This window comes from Homarus americanus, unplaced genomic scaffold, assembly GCF_018991925.1.
Source record: "Homarus americanus isolate GMGI-L3 unplaced genomic scaffold, GMGI_Hamer_2.0 scaffold30108, whole genome shotgun sequence".
Taxonomy (NCBI): domain Eukaryota; kingdom Metazoa; phylum Arthropoda; class Malacostraca; order Decapoda; family Nephropidae; genus Homarus; species Homarus americanus.
In genome coordinates, this window is record NW_024748109.1 from 7,206,927 (window position 1) to 7,227,712 (window position 20,786).

The 20,786-nt window shown below is 44.4% G+C and overlaps 1 protein-coding gene across 2 annotated transcripts in view; it reads left to right on the forward strand.

Moving 5' to 3' along the window:
* The window catches only part of LOC121880059 (chordin-like protein 2), an 80,730-nt gene extending 66,562 nt beyond the window's left edge, over nucleotides 1-14,168 (forward strand). For both annotated transcript variants that reach the window (XM_042387065.1, XM_042387064.1), the window contains exons 6-9: nucleotides 8,301-8,591; nucleotides 12,866-12,975; nucleotides 13,304-13,472; nucleotides 13,876-14,168. In XM_042387065.1, the coding sequence (XP_042242999.1) occupies nucleotides 8,301-8,591; nucleotides 12,866-12,975; nucleotides 13,304-13,472; nucleotides 13,876-14,033 (728 nt within the window). In that variant the 3' untranslated portion in view covers nucleotides 14,034-14,168. The remainder of the gene's footprint in view (nucleotides 1-8,300; nucleotides 8,592-12,865; nucleotides 12,976-13,303; nucleotides 13,473-13,875) is intronic.
* The last annotated feature ends 6,618 nt before the right edge of the window (nucleotides 14,169-20,786 follow it).

The window sequence follows — 20,786 nt, forward strand, 5'->3', positions numbered from 1 at the left end:
TGTAATTCACATCTTCAGGGGTGAGTACAGACTAAAGAGAATCTAGTCTCATTAAACATACCGAAGCATTTAACATGAATTTGAGTAATGGCAAGTACAAACTAGACAATTTTGTAATTAAGAAGATTTGTAACCAGGTGTGAAGGTTGGGTCACCTTACCCTCTGACCTGACTACCGACCGTTGCGGTGCTATTTAAAGATACCTGACCATTGTGGACCTGGTCTCACCCTCCTCTGTATATATGTATGCACCTTGTTTTGTCCTTCTCTTTAGTCTGTACTCACCCCTGAAGATGTGAGTTACACGAAAGCGCTTGGGAACTTCGTGTTTTCTTCTTTCCTTGTGGTTATCAGCATATACCTACTAGATCACACACACCACACAAATCATGATGCTTGTCTGGGGAAGCGGTGGCGGGAAGGGCGGGAGGAAGAGAATGGAGCCGAAAGGGGGGTGGGGGAAGGGGAGAAAGTGGACGATGGGGGTTGGAGAGGGAATGCATGGAGGGGGCGGGAGGGGGAGGGCCAGGCACTGTCAGCCAAAATGCGATTGTCAGAAAGCTCGCGGATTCCCCTCCAAAGCTCCGCTGAATGAGGCAGACTACTTTTGCATAAACATTGGTCAGGCACGGATACAGACAAGGACGTTTAGCACAGTCGACAGCCAGGCACGGACGACGGGAAAGGACGACGAAAGCCAGGCACGGACATCAAGCATGAACACCAAGTAAGGACGGACCCAGAAGCGCCTTACAGTACCAACGGCGGAGAGGGACCAACACACACACATTCCGTGACTGTATTTTTCTTTATGACGATCACACTGAATCTCTCTCTCTCTCTCTCTGTCTCCAGTTTACTTAATTCTTTCCGACTCACAATCATCTCACACTATCACACTTTTTGTTTCTCACTTATTTCCTCTTCACTCTCTCACACTTCACTCTCTTCCCCTCACACACCCCATCACACTACCCCCACACACACACCCTCTCCCACTCCACACTGCTCACACACACTTCCCTCCTCATACTACTATATCTACTCTCTTGTAAAGTTGAATCTATTTTCATCCACCGCTCGACAACTTTTAACTCTGAGGTATAAAAGTATATATATTTTCTCCTTCCCGTATTAACATAAAGAAAAAAGTATTTGAACTATGAATAACTATTAATTTACTCTCTATTTCTCTCTATATATATAAAAATATTTGTTTTTATTGTGTAAATACGGTTTATATTCATCACGACTAAGGCATTTTTTGGGGACTTAATGTTTATACAGGTGTTTGGTGTCTAATGATGACAGCTAAGTGTACATAGTTTGGTTTCATGAATGGGATTTTTGTATTTTGAATGAAAACATTTATACTATTCATCAATAAAGATTTTGGGGCACTATTCGACATACAGTACATATATACATTATACATATACATACAGATATACATACATACCTACATACACGCAAACATGATAGCGGGGCAGAACAGACAGAGGCGTGGAGATACTAACGTGATATAAAGATTAATGATTGTTGAAGTGTAGTCAAGTAGAGACAGCGGGGCGGCAGGCTGTGAGATGTGAGTGGAGTTGTGAGTTGAGTTGTGAGCTGTGAGTTGCGTTGTGAGTTCTAAGCTGCGAGTTGTGAGATGTGAGATTTGACTTGTGAAATATGAGTTGTGAGTTGTGAGCTGTGAATTGTGAGTTGTGAGCTGCTAATTGTGTGTTACGAGTCGTGTCGTGTATTATGAGTTTGGAGAGATACTCCTAAATGTACACTCCAGTACTGTACACCCCAGTCACTATACAACAACCTTCACAGTTACACAAGTTAACAAAGTGGATGTACTATAACATTAATCGGATGTACATAAACTGAATGTACGTTAACCGAATGCATGTTAACCGAATATCGTTAACCGAATATCGTTAACCAAATATCGTTAACCAAATATCGTTAACCGAATATCGTTAACCGAATGTATGTTAACCAGATGCACATTAAGCAGACACTAGCTGTATATCATATACCATGGTGGTCTTTTACTTGGAGTCATTCATCAAAAACAGGACAACGCGGCCTTAGACTACGGAGCCATCAAGTGTGTCGAGGCAAGAGAATTTAGCATGTGGGAAGGACGCACTGCTGTCCACTGTATGAAGCTGAGAGATTTAAGGATGGGTGACTCAAGACAGATATGAAACTCTTACGTATAACTTGTGAAGCTATTTGTGACTATGCTGAGAGAAGAGGGTGTGGTGTGGTGAGGGAGAGGGTACGGTGTGGTGAAGGAGAGGAAGAGGATACGGTGTGGTGAAGGAGAGGGTGCAGTGTGGTGAAGGAGGGAGTGCATATCCAGATTATGTGTGGGGCCCTGGAGATTATGTGTGGGGCCCGAGCAACGCCAGGTACCCTAGTTAGGATATTATGACATCAAGAGGGAAGGTTTTGTGTGGGTTAGCTGGTTTCTCGGTCCTTCTTCCGACCCAGGATGTTCAAACCAGAAATTTTGAAGCAAGATGGAATCCGGACAGGCGACATTATCCACCTAGGCTGACCTCCTTTCCCTTTACCCTATCGTCCTTTTTCCCCCTCCCCAGTCCCCTTTTTCTTCCCTCCTCCTCCTCTCCCCTCTTCTCTCCCCTTCCTTCCCTCCCTCCCCTTTCCCCTACCAAAGATTTCCACTCCGTGATACAGTCTCAATAGATATGCTTCCTCCTCCCCCCTCCCTCTCTCTCTCTCACCCCTCCCTCCCTCTCCCCTGGCCTACCTCCACACAATTTGATCTTTAATCTAACTTACTTTAAGCACCAAAATGACTTGTCTCCTATCTCACAAAATCATTCCTTTATCGCTATTTTTTACCCCCTCCTCCTTCTCTTCATCCCCCCCCTCCTCTTCCTCCTCCTCCTCCCCCTTCTTCTTCTTCTTCCTGTCTACCGGCGATAACAAGTCACCCCTACGACCTATACACACAGGAGTAAAAATCGATTATCACGGTTGGGGGGGATTTTTTGTGGTGGGGGAAGTGAGGTGAGGGGGGAGGGGGGGGTGATTTGTAGGCTTGTTCTTGACCACCTTGGCAGTTTGAGCCGAGAGTGTGATTAAGAGTTCTTCCGGTTCATCGTCCGCTCGTTACCGATGGCATTAACATTACAGAATAGATCAAGGAGAAACTCACGGTGTTATTGTGTGACATGTGAAGCGAAAGTCGGACCCACCCAACACTGTATATTAGGATGAAGAAGAGGGAGAGGAGGAGAAGATGGAGGAGGAAAGGAAGAGGAAGATAAATAGCAAAGGGGAGGTGGAAGAGAGAAGTAGGAAGAGGAGGGGGAATAGGAGGAGAAGGAGGTAGGTGTGAGGAGAACACCCAACCCGTTACTACATTCCTCCTTCTACACAGTCTGTATGTATGTATGTAAATTTCACTCAAGCACTCATTCACCTATGTTCATTCACTCACTCGCCCAGACAGACAGAGTATATCGAGAGAAAACCACTATACTGGACTTGACGCTGATATTAGCAGTTGTTTAGTACTCTTACTAAGGTAAATAAAGTCACCTGGAGTTATCTAAAGATTCTTATTGGAATCTTGAATGGTTATGAGGCAAGCATAAGAGGGAGAGTGGGTGGGAGCAGACGACACACGCACACACACACACACACACCAAGGTGAGGTTTCTATCCCTTCTGACGTCACTCGCCAGCCCTAATGTTAAGCTTCGCGACCCTGAAGTCCGCCCTGAGACCTGAGGCGCCACCCAGGGACCCTAGTGTGTGTGTGTGTGGGTCAGGTGTACAGTACAGTTCCACTTCACAATCAAATAATTTCTCTCATATTTCCAGTTTACGATAAAATGAATAATTCATATTTCCCAAACAAAAATTGATCATTTAAATATCCAGGTCACGATAAACTGTCACCCAATAGATTGATTACTTACATTATTTCCAGTCCACGTTAAAGCACGAGTCGACACACGCTCTCTTCTCCATACATATCGGGAACATAACCTGTAAATAAAAACAGAAAAAAGAACCTGCTTAATTTGAGATTTTCTGATTAACATATAGTATAGTGTATAGTGTGGCCTCTGTTATTTATGAGGGAGAGAGGTAGAGAAAGAGGGAGGATGGAAGAGAGAGGAGAGAAAGAGGGAGGAAGGAAGAGAGAGAGGTAGAGAAAGAGGGAGGAAGGAAGAGAGAGAGAGAGAGATTGTGATTATTCTTCCTAATGTTTACCCATGAGATTGATCTTTGTGTCATGTTTCAACACGTTAATGAAAACAATCACTACTGCTTGTAAATATGTCTACTTAGCCTAGATACAACCGTTCTGGATCTGACTGATAGATGTTCTTCGAGAGTGAGGGAATTTTTTTTTCTTCATCTTTTGCTTAATTCATCTCCTGACAGATAATATTAACCCTTGATGTTATTACTGAGAGAAAGGAAGAGAAGGGGGGATAGAGGAAAGGAGGGAGAAGGACAGAGAAAGAGAGGGAGAGATGAAGGGAGGGAGAAACAGAGAGAGAAAGAGAGAGAGAGAGAGAGGTTAGGTTAGGTCAGGTTATCACAATCCTTCATCTATTGTGTCAAATTCTCTAATATAAAAACCGTACAGATACTTTTTTGACTGTATACATTGACACATTTTTATAATACCATTTTTACACCTAAACAACTCGTAAGTCTTCTAGGAGGATAAAATATTGACTATCAATAACTGGCTGTAAAGACCCATTCACTCGTAATACATAACACAACATTATGATCAGAAATAACAAAGAGAATATTTCTTTCTATAACATCAAACCAAACATTTAAGAGATATCATAACATGGGCAGTGTGAGGGAGGAGAATGGAGATGATAAATGGGTGTGTGTGTGTATGGGTGTGTGTGTGTGTGTGTAGTGTGTGTGTGTGTGTGTGTGTGTGACAATGTGCTAGTATCTCTGTTTATGACTGATGGTCTTATCTGTGTCAATATTTTTAGTCTTGTATCCTTCTTTGTGTGTGTGTGTGTTCCTGCGAGCGTGTGTGTGTGTGTACCTTAACCAATGAATTTAGTCTTTATCATTATGTAATTCACCTCCCTATACCTGTATATCTTTCTCTTTGTATTGCCAATCTTTCTCTTGACATAAAAATACAATAAGAAAAAACACTTCAGGACTGTGGGGATATTCTTGGGTGAGAGATAAGACTAGTCAAATGATGCAGTCAACAGAAATAACTTACTAAATTATGCGAAGCTGTCCCACGCTACTGCCCTGATATGCTGCAACATATACTCAACATGTGTGCTTTTTTTCACTCATTTTAACTATTTTCACTACTTGTAACTATTTCCACTCATTTTTACTCGTTTTCACCCCTTTTTCACTCGTTTTAACCCTTGTTTACCCTTTTCACCCCCCTTTTCACCCGTTTTCACTCGTTTTCACCCCTTTTTTACCCCATTTTTACCCTTTTCACTCGTTTTTACCCCCTTTTCACCAATTTTCACTCGTTTTCACCCCCTTTCACCCCTTTTCACCCCCTTTCACTCGTTTTCACTCCTTTTCACTCGTTTTCACTCGTTTTCACTCCTTTCTTCTACGCTTAGTTATCACACCGACTTGTTATGCTACTCTTGAAGACAACAGAGAAACGTTTGTCTTCATTGAGCATTTGTTTCAGTAGACATATATTGTTGACAGGATGAAGTGTTGTACCTGTTAAGTGTTGTTGAAGTGTTGTGTGGTGAAGTGTTGTATGGTGAAGTGTTGTATGGTGAAGCGAAGTGTTGTATGATGTTACATAAAACGTCTCAGTAAAGCTAATTAATATACTGCCCATTTCTGAACTAAATGATAAATAATAAACTCGTAAAAAAATACAATGCATTAATACAATAGTCATCGTAGAAATACATCCGTACACAATTTATCTTAGTAATACAATAATGCAACATTGAAAAAAAAAATTAAACTGGACCACGAACCCCGAATGACTCAGACTCGTGAACCCGAACCCGAAACCGTAAACTGATACATTAGTCTGTCCATAAATACTTCTGATTCACGATTCTCAGGGTTCGTGGTACAGGAGAAGAAATGAACGGACTTGAATAGTTGACTACATGCAAAACAGTATAGCCGAGAGAGAGAGAGAGAGAGAGAGAGAGAAAGAGAAAGAGAGAAAGAGAGAGAGAGAGAGAGAGAGAGAGAGAGAGAGAGAGAGAGAGAGAGAGAGAGAGCTAATGCAGTGTGGGTTACCAGTGGCTGTTCTTATATCCAGTCCGAGTTTATAATACCGATGTGTTGAATGCTGGCTGGCGCGTGTCATAAAATGTTTTCATCTCTGCCACCTACCTTGTCATTTACTGCACACTGTTAGACAAATTACTACGTATTAAGCCGTAAGCCAGTTAAAACCCCTCCTCCTCCCTCATAAAGACGGTTCCCGGAAAATGCTCGATACAAAACCTACTCCAGGCATTATTTACTAATTACTGATGGGGAGGAGGAGGAGGAGGGGGGGAAGAGGAATAAGTGGGAGGAGGAGCAGGGGGAGGTAAGAGGAGGAGGAGGAATGATGGAAAGAGGGAGGTGAGTGTGTGATGATAAATGGGGAAGAAGGAAGAAGAAGGAAAAGAGAAAGAGAGAAAAAGAGAGAGAGGGAGAGAGGGACTGATGGAGGAAGGAAGGAAGGAAGGAAGGAAGGAAGGAAGGAAGGAAGAAACGTAACTCACATACTATTGCTGCTATAGACTTTATATAAACACCGTCACAAGAATCTCTCCCAGTGGCATTATCATTCAGTGGCATTATCATTCCTCGCATGCATTATCACGACCGTCTGTTATTAGACTTCAGAGCCAGGGAGTTTTATGATGCAGTAAAGGTATTAGGAGTGAGGCCCCTCCTCCCTATCACCCCCAGCAGTAGGGAGTTACTCAGGGAAGTTTACATGTTAAGAGAATATATTGGTATCGTCTAGTGTAAATTTCAACTGAGTGTTTGTCACAATTTTGTTTTTCCTGGTAATGATTGAATTATTTTATATTGCTCTTGTATATATATGATGTTAGATTTAGGTAATTTATACATTCCTAGTGACCCATACACCCATCTATTGGCTAGTGACCCCTTATTGCTAGTGAACACCCCCCCCATCCTCTTTTCATTTGTTACGGTAATATCAGAAATCATCAGGCCTTCCTAGTCAATATATCCCCTCTACTACCCCCCGCTACCCCCTTCTACCCCTCCCTGCTTTTCCTCTCATTAATTCTTGCCTATCACCTCCCTATCTTCCTTCTCTCTTAACAACAACCAGCATTTTAAAGTACAACAGTAAGTTAGATTTCTTGAGTTATCCCTACATTGTCTTCGTGGGTGAGAGAGGGAAGGAGAGAGGGAGAAGGAGGGAGAGAGGGAGAGAGGGAGGAGGGAGGGATGGAGGGGAGGGAAGGAGAGGAGGAGAAGGAGAGAGAAGGAGGGAGAGAGGGAGGGATGGAGGGAGGGAGGAGAGAGGGAGAGAGAAGGAGGGAGAGAGGGAGAAGGAGGGAGAGAGGGAGGGATGGAGGGAGGGAAGGAGAGAGGGAGAGAGAGAAGGAGGGAGAGAGGGAGGGATGGAGGGAGGGAAGGAGAGAGGGAGAAGGAGAAGGAGGGAGAGAGGGAGAAGGAGGGAGGGATGGAGGGAACAGCTACTACCTCTTGTCATTACTAAAGGAACAATAGAAGTGTATTATAAGAATGACTCAAGGAACACGTATACCATTCATCACCTCTTCCTCTCCCCCTCTCTTTCTCCCTTTCTTTCCTTTAGTCTCAGATTCTCTCATTCATCTCTCTATCTCACTGTCGTCTCTCCCTTTTCCTTCCCCTAACCTCCCACCCCCCCGCCCCTCCTCCTCCTCTCTCTCTTTTCCCTCCCCCTCCTCCCCTCCATCTTCTCTCCTCCATCGTAGGCCCACAGAGTGAAGAGCTCTAGTAGGCCTATTATTCAAGCCAGTGTCCCTCCCTCATCGTCTCCACTTCAACACAATAAGACAGGTCTGGATGCCTTGGGCCCAGTCGTGTGTACCATGGAAGCCGTGTGTGCTGAGGGTTATGGAATGAGTATAGTTGTGGCGATACTGTGTGTGTGTGTGTGTGTGTGTGTGTGTGTGTGTGTGTGTGTGTGTGTGTGTGTGTGTACCGTATAACAATAATCTCTCTCTCAGTATAACAATAACCTCACCTCTCTCTCTCTCAGTATAACAATAACCCACCCCCCTTCTCTCTCTCTCTCTCTCAGATGACTCCACTGAACTAGACTGGGATACCATGGTTTCCTTCACCGACCCCTCAGCACCCAAAGGAAGTTCCGATCACGACTGTAAAATCGGAGGAAGGTATTTCATCAATGGCTCCATCTGGCACCCTGTTATCGGTCCCTTCGGCGAGATGGACTGTGTGTTATGCAAGTGTTACAACCGACGGATCGACTGTTCTCGCCTCAAGTGTCAGAGTCGGGATAAGTTGCAGTGTAATAAGCCTATTAAAGTGGCTGGACAGTGTTGCCCAATATGTCCTCTTAAGTTGCTAAGTAAGTGTGTGTGTGTTCTTGTGGGGATTTAAGTGTTCTTTATGTTGATCGTGTATGTATATATTTTGAGATGCACATGTGGACGTATACGAACACAAGAAAAGGTTCATTTATGAGGTGATGTGTCTTGTAATACTAAAATCAAATTATTCCATTTTTAATGTTTGGTGTTTTATTAATTTTTAAAACGAGTCTGATAATATAATAACCTGTATATTTGTCTTTGTATTTCAGTAACTGGTTCCTTATGTATGTATGTTTATGTATATATGTATGCTTTCATCTCCAGTTTTCTCTATGTAATTCATTATTGGTGTCCACTACTGACTGATTAACTCAACTCTTCGATAAGTTCAAAGTATTTCTTATTTTTTTTTTAGTCTAGTTCAAAATTTTTCTCCCGTGTTTTTCAAAGTTAAAACATGTCAACAAACACATCTGCATTACGTCCTTGTTTCAATAATGGAATTAGAATCCTACGCTCCTGATGGCTCATTAGAGGTGGTCACATACAACACACAAACACACACACTGGTCACTAAGACTTTCAGTAGGCCTTGCGGTCGACACTGCACTCGACATCCCAGCTGAGTCCACGGAAAGTGCGCGAGAAGTAGAACGATTCACTGTCCATTAACCAACTTAACCCCTTCACTACCGGGACGTTACTTTCATTATTATATTTAGTTAACGCCGAGCAATTTCAATCAGCACAACGCGGGGATAAATATGACCCCAGCCAAAAGTAGACTTTAACTTCTGAGCTGAGGCATATATTTACGTCTCTCTCTCTCTCTCTCTCTCTCTCTCTCTCTCTCTCTCTCCTAGGCCGGGCCACGTGCAAGGTTCCCACACAGTGATTCTCTTCTCTCTAGGAACAGTGTCAGGCCTACAGGCTCACACCTCTGGCAACTCCCACTAATGGCTTTGACAAAATTAACTTCCCAGAAAATCCTTATCACTGTTTTTTTTTAATCGAACCCTGACGGTGGCAGTTCTTTAACTTATAGTGCCATCTCTTTAACTTATAGTGCCAGCTCTTTAACTTATAGTGCCAGCTCTTTAACATAAATATAATTATGTTAATGTAATTTATAAACATCATTCATATATGGGTGTGTGTATGTGTGTGTGTGTGTGTGTGTGGGTGGGAGGGAAGGAGGGGGGAGAGAGGGATGGTGGGTGGGAGGGAGAGATGGAAGGTAGATGGGAGGGAGGGAGGGTGTGTGTGTGAAAGGGAGAGTTTAACTATAGACCTGGGAGGTGATGTGTTGATTGTACTGATAGAAGCTGTTTCAGACACACACACACCCACCCACACACACACACCCACACACACACACCCCACACACCCACCCCCCACACCCACACACCCCACACACCACCCACACACACACCCACCCCACCACACACACACCCTCCCTCACACACACCTCTCCCTCCCTCCCCACCCACCCACACACACACCCACCCTCCCACACACCACACACACAAACCCACCCCACACCCACCCACCCACACACACCCCACACCCACCCACACACACTCCCACCCCACACCCACACCCACCCTCCCACACACCCACACACACACCCACACACACACACCCACCCCACACACACCCCACCCACCCCCCACACACACCCACCCTCCCACCCACCACCCACACACACACCCACCCCACCCACCCACACACACACCCCACTCCCACCCACCACACACACACACACACCCTCCCACCCACCCACACACACACCCACCCACACACACCCACACACACCCACCCCCTCCCACACACCCACACACACCTCCCACACCCCACCCACCCACCCACACACACACCCACACACTCTCTCCTCTTTCTGGAATACGTACGCATGAACGAACAAATATACATACACACGTTGAGAAATATACACACATACAAGAAGAAATTCATACACATGTTAAAGAAGTACATACACACACATATAGGAGAAGCTGGGAAGAGAGGAGAGTAATTATGTATACTATAATGAATGAATGAATGACTGAATGAATGAATGAATGACGTATGTACAACTCACTATACTGACCAAAGAAAAATGAGTAGGATTTATTTTATATTTACTTATAGCCTGGGGGGGTAGAAGGGGGGAGGGGGAGAGGGGAAGGAAGGGGAGGGGGTAGGAGGAATAGGAAGGGTGGGGGGAAGGAAAATATTTACATTGTTAAGGTAAAATAATAATACCGTGTAGTGAAGCTTTTTACCTTAATTCTTCTTCTTTTCTTCTTAATCATTACTCACCACCTCCTCTTCTCCCCCTATTATAGTACGGCCAATAATCCACACACACACACACACACACACACACACACACACACACACACACACACACACACACACACACACTCTCTCTCTCTGCCCAAAAGTTTAAAAGTTTTTTTTTAAGTGATCACAAGACCATGAGCTGGAGGTCCACTTAAGGGGCTGAAACTCTCCCTCTTTTAACCTAATAATGATTTGTGGTGGTTCCTCTTCTTTGATCTTCTTATTCTTCTTCTTATTCGATCTTCTTATTTTTCTTCTTCCTCTTCTTTGATGTGAGGTGACGAGGTGTGAGGTGACGAGATGACAAGGTGTGAGGTTGGCGAGGTGTCAGGTGACGAGGTGTCAGGTGGTGGTGAGTGACAGGGTGACAAGGTGACAGGTCGAGGTGACAGTGAGGTGACGAGGTGTGAGGTGACGAGATGACAAGGTGTGAGGTTGGCGAGGTGTCAGGTGACGAGGTGTCAGGTGGTGAGGTGACAAGGTGTCAGGTGACGAGGTGTGAGGTGACGAGGTGTGAGGTGACGAGGTGACGAGGTGTGAGGTGACGAGGTGAATTAATCCCAGAAGCTCAACTCAAGACTCAGTACAGTGTTAATGGAATGAGTTTAATTACTAACCATATTACACACTTAAAGACTTTAGTTGTTGAAGCAAAGTCATCACATTATTACAACAACAACAACAGTGTAAATATACAACACAGTAATGTATGATACACTTGTTGTATTACGCCCTCACAACCCCACCTACCTCCCTCTCTCAAGTCCATTCCCCCTTTCCCTTTACCCCTTCCCCTCCACGTATCCATTACCTTCACCTCCCCCCATCCCCCAGTGTAACTCCTTTGCACACTGGTTAAAAAGGTAGAGTATTAGAGGAGGAGGTGCGGGGAGGTGCGGCGCAGAGGTGGTGTGTAGGCGTTCATGAATAGCCAACCTCATTACTCTTTGAGGTATGTCATTTGATGTTGGTTGATTCAGTAGAAAGTTCACACTCGAGCCACCAGGGTGACGCCCACACATAGTTCCTGAGGTTAAGTTCACGGAGGAGGAGGAGCTGACGTCACCCCTGAAGAAGGTACAATGACGTCAGATACACATGAATACACCTCCGGTCTAAAAGAATAGGGGATAATCTGGCCTATTTGTATTGCATTGCGAGGTCCGCCATCAGTGTATTTGCTCTATAGTTACTCGGGTATGGCGTCAGATGGGAAACCCGACACGGTGTTCAGTCTAACATCAACTCGCGTCCTGGAAGAGAATCGCCCCCTCCCCTCCCCCTCCTCCTGAGACACTGAGTTGGAGGCAGACAGGGAGCATCAACACCACAAACACCAACCATCACCACCATTCACCACCATCATCATCATCATCATCACCACCACCAACACCACCTTCCCACCAGAGAGAGCAAATCTTACCATTCACACAATGTTCACAAACAAGATCTGGCGCTATCCTCGTGTGTCCACTTCAGAAGCTGTCACATAACTACCACCTCTCATGGCTGTGTGGGGGCATTCTTAATATTTTCCTTAACCCTCACACAAACTGCTCAATAAAGGGATTCTTTATATACAGTATATACCTTAAGTTACCTTTTTTACGTCTTGCTCAGTGATACTGTGATATTTCCCTCGAGTTGAAGAGATTCATTAATTAGGGTTTTTTTTCTTCTTCCTCCTCCTCCCTCCTTCCCTCCTCTCCTCTTTCCCCCTTTTCTTCCGTTCCTTCTCCGTGTCCATTGAGTAAGAGAAGAAACTGAAGATTGCCGAAGCATACACGCGCCACTGTGTGCAACTTGAATACTAAAAAAATCCTAACACACAGTGACATCTGGTGGCGGGTTATTATGTGGGTAATTTCAGAGCAAAGGTGTTTCAAAGGTAATACCTATAACCTAACCTAACCTAACCTAAGAGGAATGTGTTATAACTTACATTGATTTGTTTCCTCCACAGTAAACACATCACCTCAGGCCTCTAGGGGTACAGCGCGTTGCCTGAGTGACCGCTCTCAACAGGCTGTATGGAAGAACAACGGTGCAGGCAATAATTCAGGCGTTCTCCACGTAAGTTTACTCCATCTGCTTCCTTCCACCTTTGCTTCCACCCTAACCTCCACCTATTTACTCCTTTACACCTTCTCCTCCACCTACATACTCCCTTCCACCCTCGCGTTACTCCACTTCCCCCCACCCAATTCCCTTCCACCTTCGCCTCCTTTCACTTCCTCTTCACCCATTGCTGTGTACTGCTCGCATCTTCACACAGTATATCGTAATAAACATCAAGGTCACGACAATATTGTATAAAGTGTATCACATTAACTCTCTCTCTAAAATAGGGTAACTCACAACTAACCAATCATCCCTCTCCTCCTCCTCCTCCTCCCTGCAGTACGTGTTTGAGCCGCTAGAGGGAGGAACGAGCAATATACTCCACCTTCACCGCATGATCCTCAAGAACCGCAACTTGGAAAAACTCGACATTTTGGACATCTCTCGGTCTGAGTTCCGTGATCTTCGTTCCACTTATACCTTCAGTCTCCTCGGCGGCACCAGCACCAGTAAGTTACCTCCAACACGGGGCACCAGTAAGTTACCTCCAACACGGGGCACCAGTAAGTTACCTCCAACACGGGGCACCAGTCAGTTACCTCCAACACGGGGCACCAGTTACCTCAGTTACCTCCAACACGGGGCACCAGTAAGTTACCTCCAACACGGGGCACCAGTAAGTTACCTCCTACACGGGGCACCAGTAAGTTACCTCCTACACGGGGCACCAGTAAGTTACCTCCAACACGGGGCACCAGTAAGTTACCTCCAACACGGGGCACCAGTAAGTTACCTCCAACACGGGGCACCACCTTTAGTGTACTTAATTGAAGTTTGGGTTTTTCTCAACATTCTAAATACGATTTTTTTTGCCTTATTTGCCCAATGTTGACTTGTGTTTCTCTCGTCTAGGGTTGATGAACAGGTTTAAGAAGCGGGAACAGCGTGTGGAGCGACGTTGCAAGAAGAAGGGGCGTTGTAACCTGCAGCTGGAAGGCATGGAGAAAATTCTGAAGGTGAAGCCCGCGCAGGAGAGAGCTCGTTGTCCCCGGGGCGAGAGGCAGATCTGAGGAGAATAATGAATTAGTCTACAGTACTTTCTAGTCAGGACCGGGGGCTGTGTACCATCACTGTCTCTCACTGTACGAGAAGGGCTGCCACCACCACCACTGTCTCTCACTGTACGAGAAGGGCTGCCACCACCACCACTGTCTCTCACTGTACGAGAAGGGCTGCCACCACCACCACTGTCTCTCACTGTACGAGAAGGGCTGCCACCACCACCACTGTCTCTCACTGTACGAGAAGGGCTGCCACCACCACCACTGTCTCTCAAAGTGCGATATCTCACCACCATCAGCCTGTAATGGAACATAGCTGGCGATAGTGGTGGTGATGGTGGTGATAGTGATGTTGGTGGTGATAGTGATGATGTTTAGTGTTGGTATTGGTGGTAGTGTTGATGGTAGTAGTGGCGATGGTGGTGGAGGAGCCCTAGGAGCTGGCTGACCTGTAGCAGGAGTCTTGGTGGAGGTGATGAAGGTAGCCACGGGGAGTGTTACTGCATGAAGGAGGTGTTAGGTACAAATAACTGTTAGAAATAGCCTGAGATATGTAGGGTATAAAGGAGTGTCGTGTGTAGTGTCGCTGAGAGAAAAGGGACAACCTTGGACCTGTGAAGGGAGAGTAAATTTACCAGAAGAGTGACCGACATGGGAAGTAAAGAGGTCTCCATGTTGGGACGCTGCTAGGGGAGACGGTCTTGTACGCCTGTGCGAACAAGAATTTCCGCGATGGACGTATGCAGTAGGTGAGCGTCTGGTGAACTTGTGTGACACAGTGGGGAAGGGTCGAGTGTAGAAGCAACTGGCTGAAGATAGAAATATTGGAATATGTGTAGTAACATTGTCCAGTTGTTTCAGAAAAAAGAGAAAGAAACGTGTGGAAAAGAGAAGGAAAAAAGTGTTTGAAAACAGTGGAAAGGAGAGAAAAGTGGAGAGATAGAGAGTGAAGCTGCAGTTCTCGGCCTCAATGTGTAATATTAATGTTAACTTGTGTATCCAGTAACGACAGTAGAGTCACTCTTTCTTTCCTTCAGTTGTGTTGGCACTTGGGAAGGAAGGGAGTAGTTTTTATATGAAGAGTATTGTGGTGTGACACAGTTAACCCTGTGTGACACAGTTAACCCTGTGTGACACAGTTAACCCTGTGTGACAGTTAGCCCTGTGTGACACAGTTAACCCTGTGTGACACAGTTAGCCCTGTGTGACACAGTTAACCCTGTGTGACAGTTAGCCCTGTGTGACACAGTTAGCCCTGTGTGACAGTTAGCCCTGTGTGACACAGTTAACCCTGTGTGACACAGTTAGCCCTGTGTGACACAGTTAACCCTGTGTGACACAGTTAGCCCTGTGTGACACAGTTAACCCTGTGTGACACAGTTAACCCTGTGTGACACAGTTAGCCCTGTGTGACAGTTAGCCCTGTGTGACACAGTTAACCCTGTGTGACACAGTTAACCCTGTGTGACACAGTTAGCCCTGTGTGACACAGTTAGCCCTGTGTGACACAGTTAACCCTGTGTGACACAGCCCTGTGTGACACAGTTAGCCCTGTGTGACACAGTTAACCCTGTGTGACACAGTTAACCCTGTGTGACACAGTTAGCCCTGTGTGACAGTTAGCCCTGTGTGACACAGTTAACCCTGTGTGACACAGTTAACCCTGTGTGACACAGTTAGCCCTGTGTGACACAGTTAGCCCTGTGTGACACAGTTAACCCTGTGTGACACAACTGACCGTGTATGACACAGCTGACTGTCACTGTGGCACGTAATAACTTATTATTTATTGCTCTTACTATCATTATTACTTTTTCTTTTGTACAAATCTGCGACAGACAAACACACAGTCTAGATAAATTAATTATTTGTTATAATTCCCTTAAATTTTTCTTCTCATTTGTATATTAAGAAAAAGTGACGATAAGACCTGTAAAGAAAGACATTATATATACAGGTATTTATTTATATTTAGACACCGAAGTTAAGTGAGTGAAAACACAAAATAAATATTATTAATAACTTAGCATTATATCAAAAAACCTAGTCATACATATATGTTGCCCTATAACACAGAACCTCTTATTTATGTTTCCTTTTATCAAGATATCAAATATACTTGTACTGGTGAGAGTTGTGTCATAGAGAACAACAACACCGACCTCAACTCTCACATACAGTTTCAGAGATCCCCAGAAACCTTGTAAATCAATGTAACTTTTGTATGTAAACTGTATTTATCTTCTGTCTTCGTTGTATCTTTACTTTACATTCCATGCAGGAGAATCGTGTTGTACCTGAGCTAATATTGGTCAACAAACATGTCAAGTAACACTATGGGATTGGTTGCTTCATCACCTGGCCACACTACCTAACCTGACCTGACCGGACCAGAATGATTTTTCGAGGACGTTCTTCACACTTGTATATCAGGCTTGTGGGTGTGTTTGTGTGGGTGTGGGTGTGTTTGTGTGGGTAAGAGTGTGTATGTCTCCCTCTTATATTATCTACCTTTCCCTCGAGCTCCTCTGATGGAACCCGTAGCTAGATGCCCCAGAGCCCATGATTCTAGAGCCCAGCTTAATGCAGGAACTCTCAAGCTCTGACATCCTAGGATCTCAAGAGCTTCCGACCCTACCACAAGAAAACGACATTCACGGCTCTGTGTACTAGACTTTACCCCTCCCTCTGTGTTAAAACTTAATCTTGCCTCTGTATGTTGCCTTGCCGGGGAATCAGTGTACGCCAATCTTAGCAATTGCCCCTCAAGAGCTTAAATATTTGCTGTTCCGTGTGTACTATGCCACCAGTAGCTGTCATCAGGACCTCTTTGATGATGATATTAACCCTAAATGTTTGTCGTGATACAGTTGAGGACGTGGGTACTGCAATGGGCTGTATATAACCCCTCTCATTGGCAGACACACTTGCATACGACGTGGATAGGGAAGGCAAAAGGCTATCGAACACGGAGACACAGAGAGCTTGTGGGAGGTGATGTATTGATAGGTATTGAGTTTTAACAGAAGGTAGCGGCTAGGATGGGTAAATCTAAATAGGTATATGAGTGTTTATATGGTAACCGTTCTCCCCCGCGAGCTATCACTGCTAGCATTACATACACACACACACACACACATACATACACACACACATACATACACACACACACACATACATACACACACACACACACACATACACACACACACACACACACACATACACACACACACACATACATACACACACACACACACACACACACATACACACACACATACATACACACACATACATACATACACACACACACACACACACACACATACACACACACACACATACACACACACACACACATACATTCTTCCATTATTCGACAGCTGGAAGTAAAGGTCTTAGTAATTGCAATACATTATGTGATTATTTGTTTATGAGGAACACGTTATTGAGACACGGTGACACTTAAGAACATCCTGGCTAGTCAAACACCAAAGGACAAATAACAAAAACAAAGTCACTTAAACAGCATAGTCAGGTTAATTACAGGTTACTTAAAGGTTACTTAGTTATGATGGGAAACGATGATTTAAGTAACAGTTAAATATTTTACTGTTGTTATAATTAATAAGTCAATGGACAAGGATCTTATAGGTAAATACTAATGATAATAATAATAACATCAATAACCAGGAAAAATAAAAAAATAAAATAGAACTAAAAAGTAACATTAACTCGCTGGAGACACTCACATTAATATCACAGGAGCGACAAAAAAAAAAAAATTGTCAGATCGCTGAATAAAAGTTAACACAAAGAGAACACAAATCATCATCCTTCTTGTAATTACGTTGACCGAGGCGATGACCCCCCCACCCCTCCAAGACGCATTGAATCGATCACCACTTATGATTTTCAAGAACTAGCAGTCATGACATTAACGTAATAACTTCAATAACACGTAACATTTTTGTGGATATACACGGGGTAGATTTGTGTGTATATGCGTGGTAGATTATCTCAATATATAAATACGTCTACGTCTGATTTTGTGAAGTATATATGCGACAGGTTTGAAATTTTGATGGTATACTTTGACAGCATACATTGACTGTATACTGGTTTTTAATGGATGTCTATACTCCATCTTATCAAACACGCACGCCAAATATCATGACAACACAAGATCTATAAGAGAAACTTGAGAGAATATTAGAACGTGTGCAAATTATAGTAAGTCGCTAACTCTATTCCTTACGTATAATTTAATAGATTCTGCAGACGTTTGATTACAGCACACAAGCAGCTATTCTCTATATTACCGAGTGTTGATTATTAAACTCCGTGAAAAGTCTTAAATTTCACCCCAAAAGAAATGTCATTCGTTTTTTTAGAATAGGAAATTGGAAGAGGGGCAGTATTAATGACGTGGTGGGTGTGTGTGGGTGGGCGTGTGTGTGTGGGTGGGCGTGTGTGTGGGCGTGTGTGTGTGGGTGGGTGGGCGTGTGTGTGTGTGGGTGGGCGTGTGTGTGTGTGGGTGGGCGTGTGTGGGTGGGCGTGTGTGGGTGGGCGTGTGTGTGGGTGGGCGTGTGTGTGTGGGCCGGTGTGTGTGTGTGTGGGTGGGCGCGTGTGTGTGTGGGTGGGGAGTGTGTGTGTGGGCGTGTGTGTGTGGGTGGGCGTGTGTGTGTGGGTGGGCGTGTGTGTGTGTGTGTGGGTGGGCGTGTGTGTGGGTGGGCGTGTGTGGGTGGGCGTGTGTGTGTGGGTGGGCGTTTGTGTGTGTGGGTGGGCGTGTGTGTGTGGGTGGGCGTGTGTGTGTGGGTGGGCGTGTGTGGGTGGGAGGCGTGTGTGTGTGGGTGGGCGTGTGTGTGTGGGTAGGCGTGTGTGTGTGGGTGGGTGGGCGTGTGTGTGTGGGTGGGTGGGCGTGTGTGTGTGGGTGGGTGTGTGTGTGGGTGGGTGGGCGTGTGTGTGTGTGGGTGGGTGGGCGTGTGTGTGTGGGTGGGCGTGTGTGTGTGGGTGGGCGTGTGTGTGTGTGGGTGGGCGTGTGTGTGTGGGTGGGCGTGAGTGTGTTATGCTAGATTTACAGGAAGACAGAGATGCTTATCACAATACGTAATACTATGACTCATACAAACAATAGATAACAATACTACGAAACGGAGGATTGAAAGATAAACTGTTGGCCGATTATTATTATTATTATTTTTAGAGTTTTCCGAACTTTAGAATTCCGGATATCTAAGGTCCTATTTAGTATATCCAAGTATTTTAAAGTTCTCACTGTATTCCCGACGTCATGGAGCTGTAAGGAACTCCCCCCCTCACTACCTAACCTAAGTTGATTGGATTATATTGTTATTCTTTGGTTATGTGTAAGTCGACAATCTAGACAGTTTATCGTTAGAGCGAAGAGACTGTTACCAGACGACCAGACTCAGTGTGTTGACAGAGTAAGCCATCCCCAGTGTTGCTTATCTAGGTTACTTAAGTTTAAGGAATACAGTAAGAAAGAATATTAATCTGTTATTTCTTCCCTTCCTCTAATTAATCGAGAAATATTTGTTGGTCATGTGAAGTGGGTAGACACGAATCTCTTGTCTAGATACGTGTTCATATGTTCTCATGCCTCTAACAGGGGTCCTTCAGGATTATAATAACACATGTATTTAACAGTGTCTTGACCACGTTCCGAGTGAATACAATCGATTCCTACAATAGTGTAACATTCCTTTTTTCTTGGCTTTGTTTATGATCTATTATGGAGAGAGTTGGCTTCGTTATTTTTGTGTTTCTAGTCATCGAAGCTTCATTGTGACTGCACGAAGCCAACATTCCCGACGACCATGGAGCTGTGTGTGTGTGTGTGTGTGTGTGTGTGTGTGTGTGTGTGTTAGGTGCGAGCAAGCGCTCTTCCTCGACCGTGTAATGTTCATTTCAACGAATATGTAATAATATAAATTCTAAATGATACATTGTTACTGCATAATGAATGTTAACATCAACTCCCAATAACAACAGTGCAATACTATTACTACTACCGCTACTATCGCTACTACTACTGCTGTCACTATTACAACTACCAAACACCAATACTTCTCACATTACATTCCGTACATCTGTAGCTTCTGGTCATTAGTCACCCCATGTGAGTTGTGTTATAAAGATCGTATCTCTAACCTCGTGTACCTTAGGCTAACGTTTGTTCTGCTCATAAAAATGGCATTTTAGACATATATTCAACGCGATTCAATTTTCCTGTTAATAAGATTTTTCGACGAATCGTGTTGACAAGAGAACATACATAAGGCGAACTGTGTCGTCGTCAGTAGAGATTGTTGTTTAGCTTCACAGGAAGAAAAGTGACGCCTCAGGCAAAAAATATAAAATAAACTTCTAGATGCACACTGAGCCGCTTTTGAACTTCCTTTGTGTATATACGTATATATATTTTTAGGTGAACGTAAAATTTATAATCAAACGACAGTGTATGGTGCCAGGATTAAGCTAAATGTCATTCAGCCTCGCACAAATGTATAACAAAAACGTGAAATAGTTTCGTGTGTCAAACTACCCAAAAAAGTTTCGTAGACTACAGCAGTGTGACCTAGACCCACAGCAGGGGTAAGGATATTCTCGTTTTCTCTATGTGGTACAGTATCTTATTAACGTGTGTACAGGACTTGCCAAGTGTGTCGAAGAAAGCAAGTCCCATGATAGCGCTGTTCGTTGTGGCTATATGCATTCTGAATTATCTCAAACACC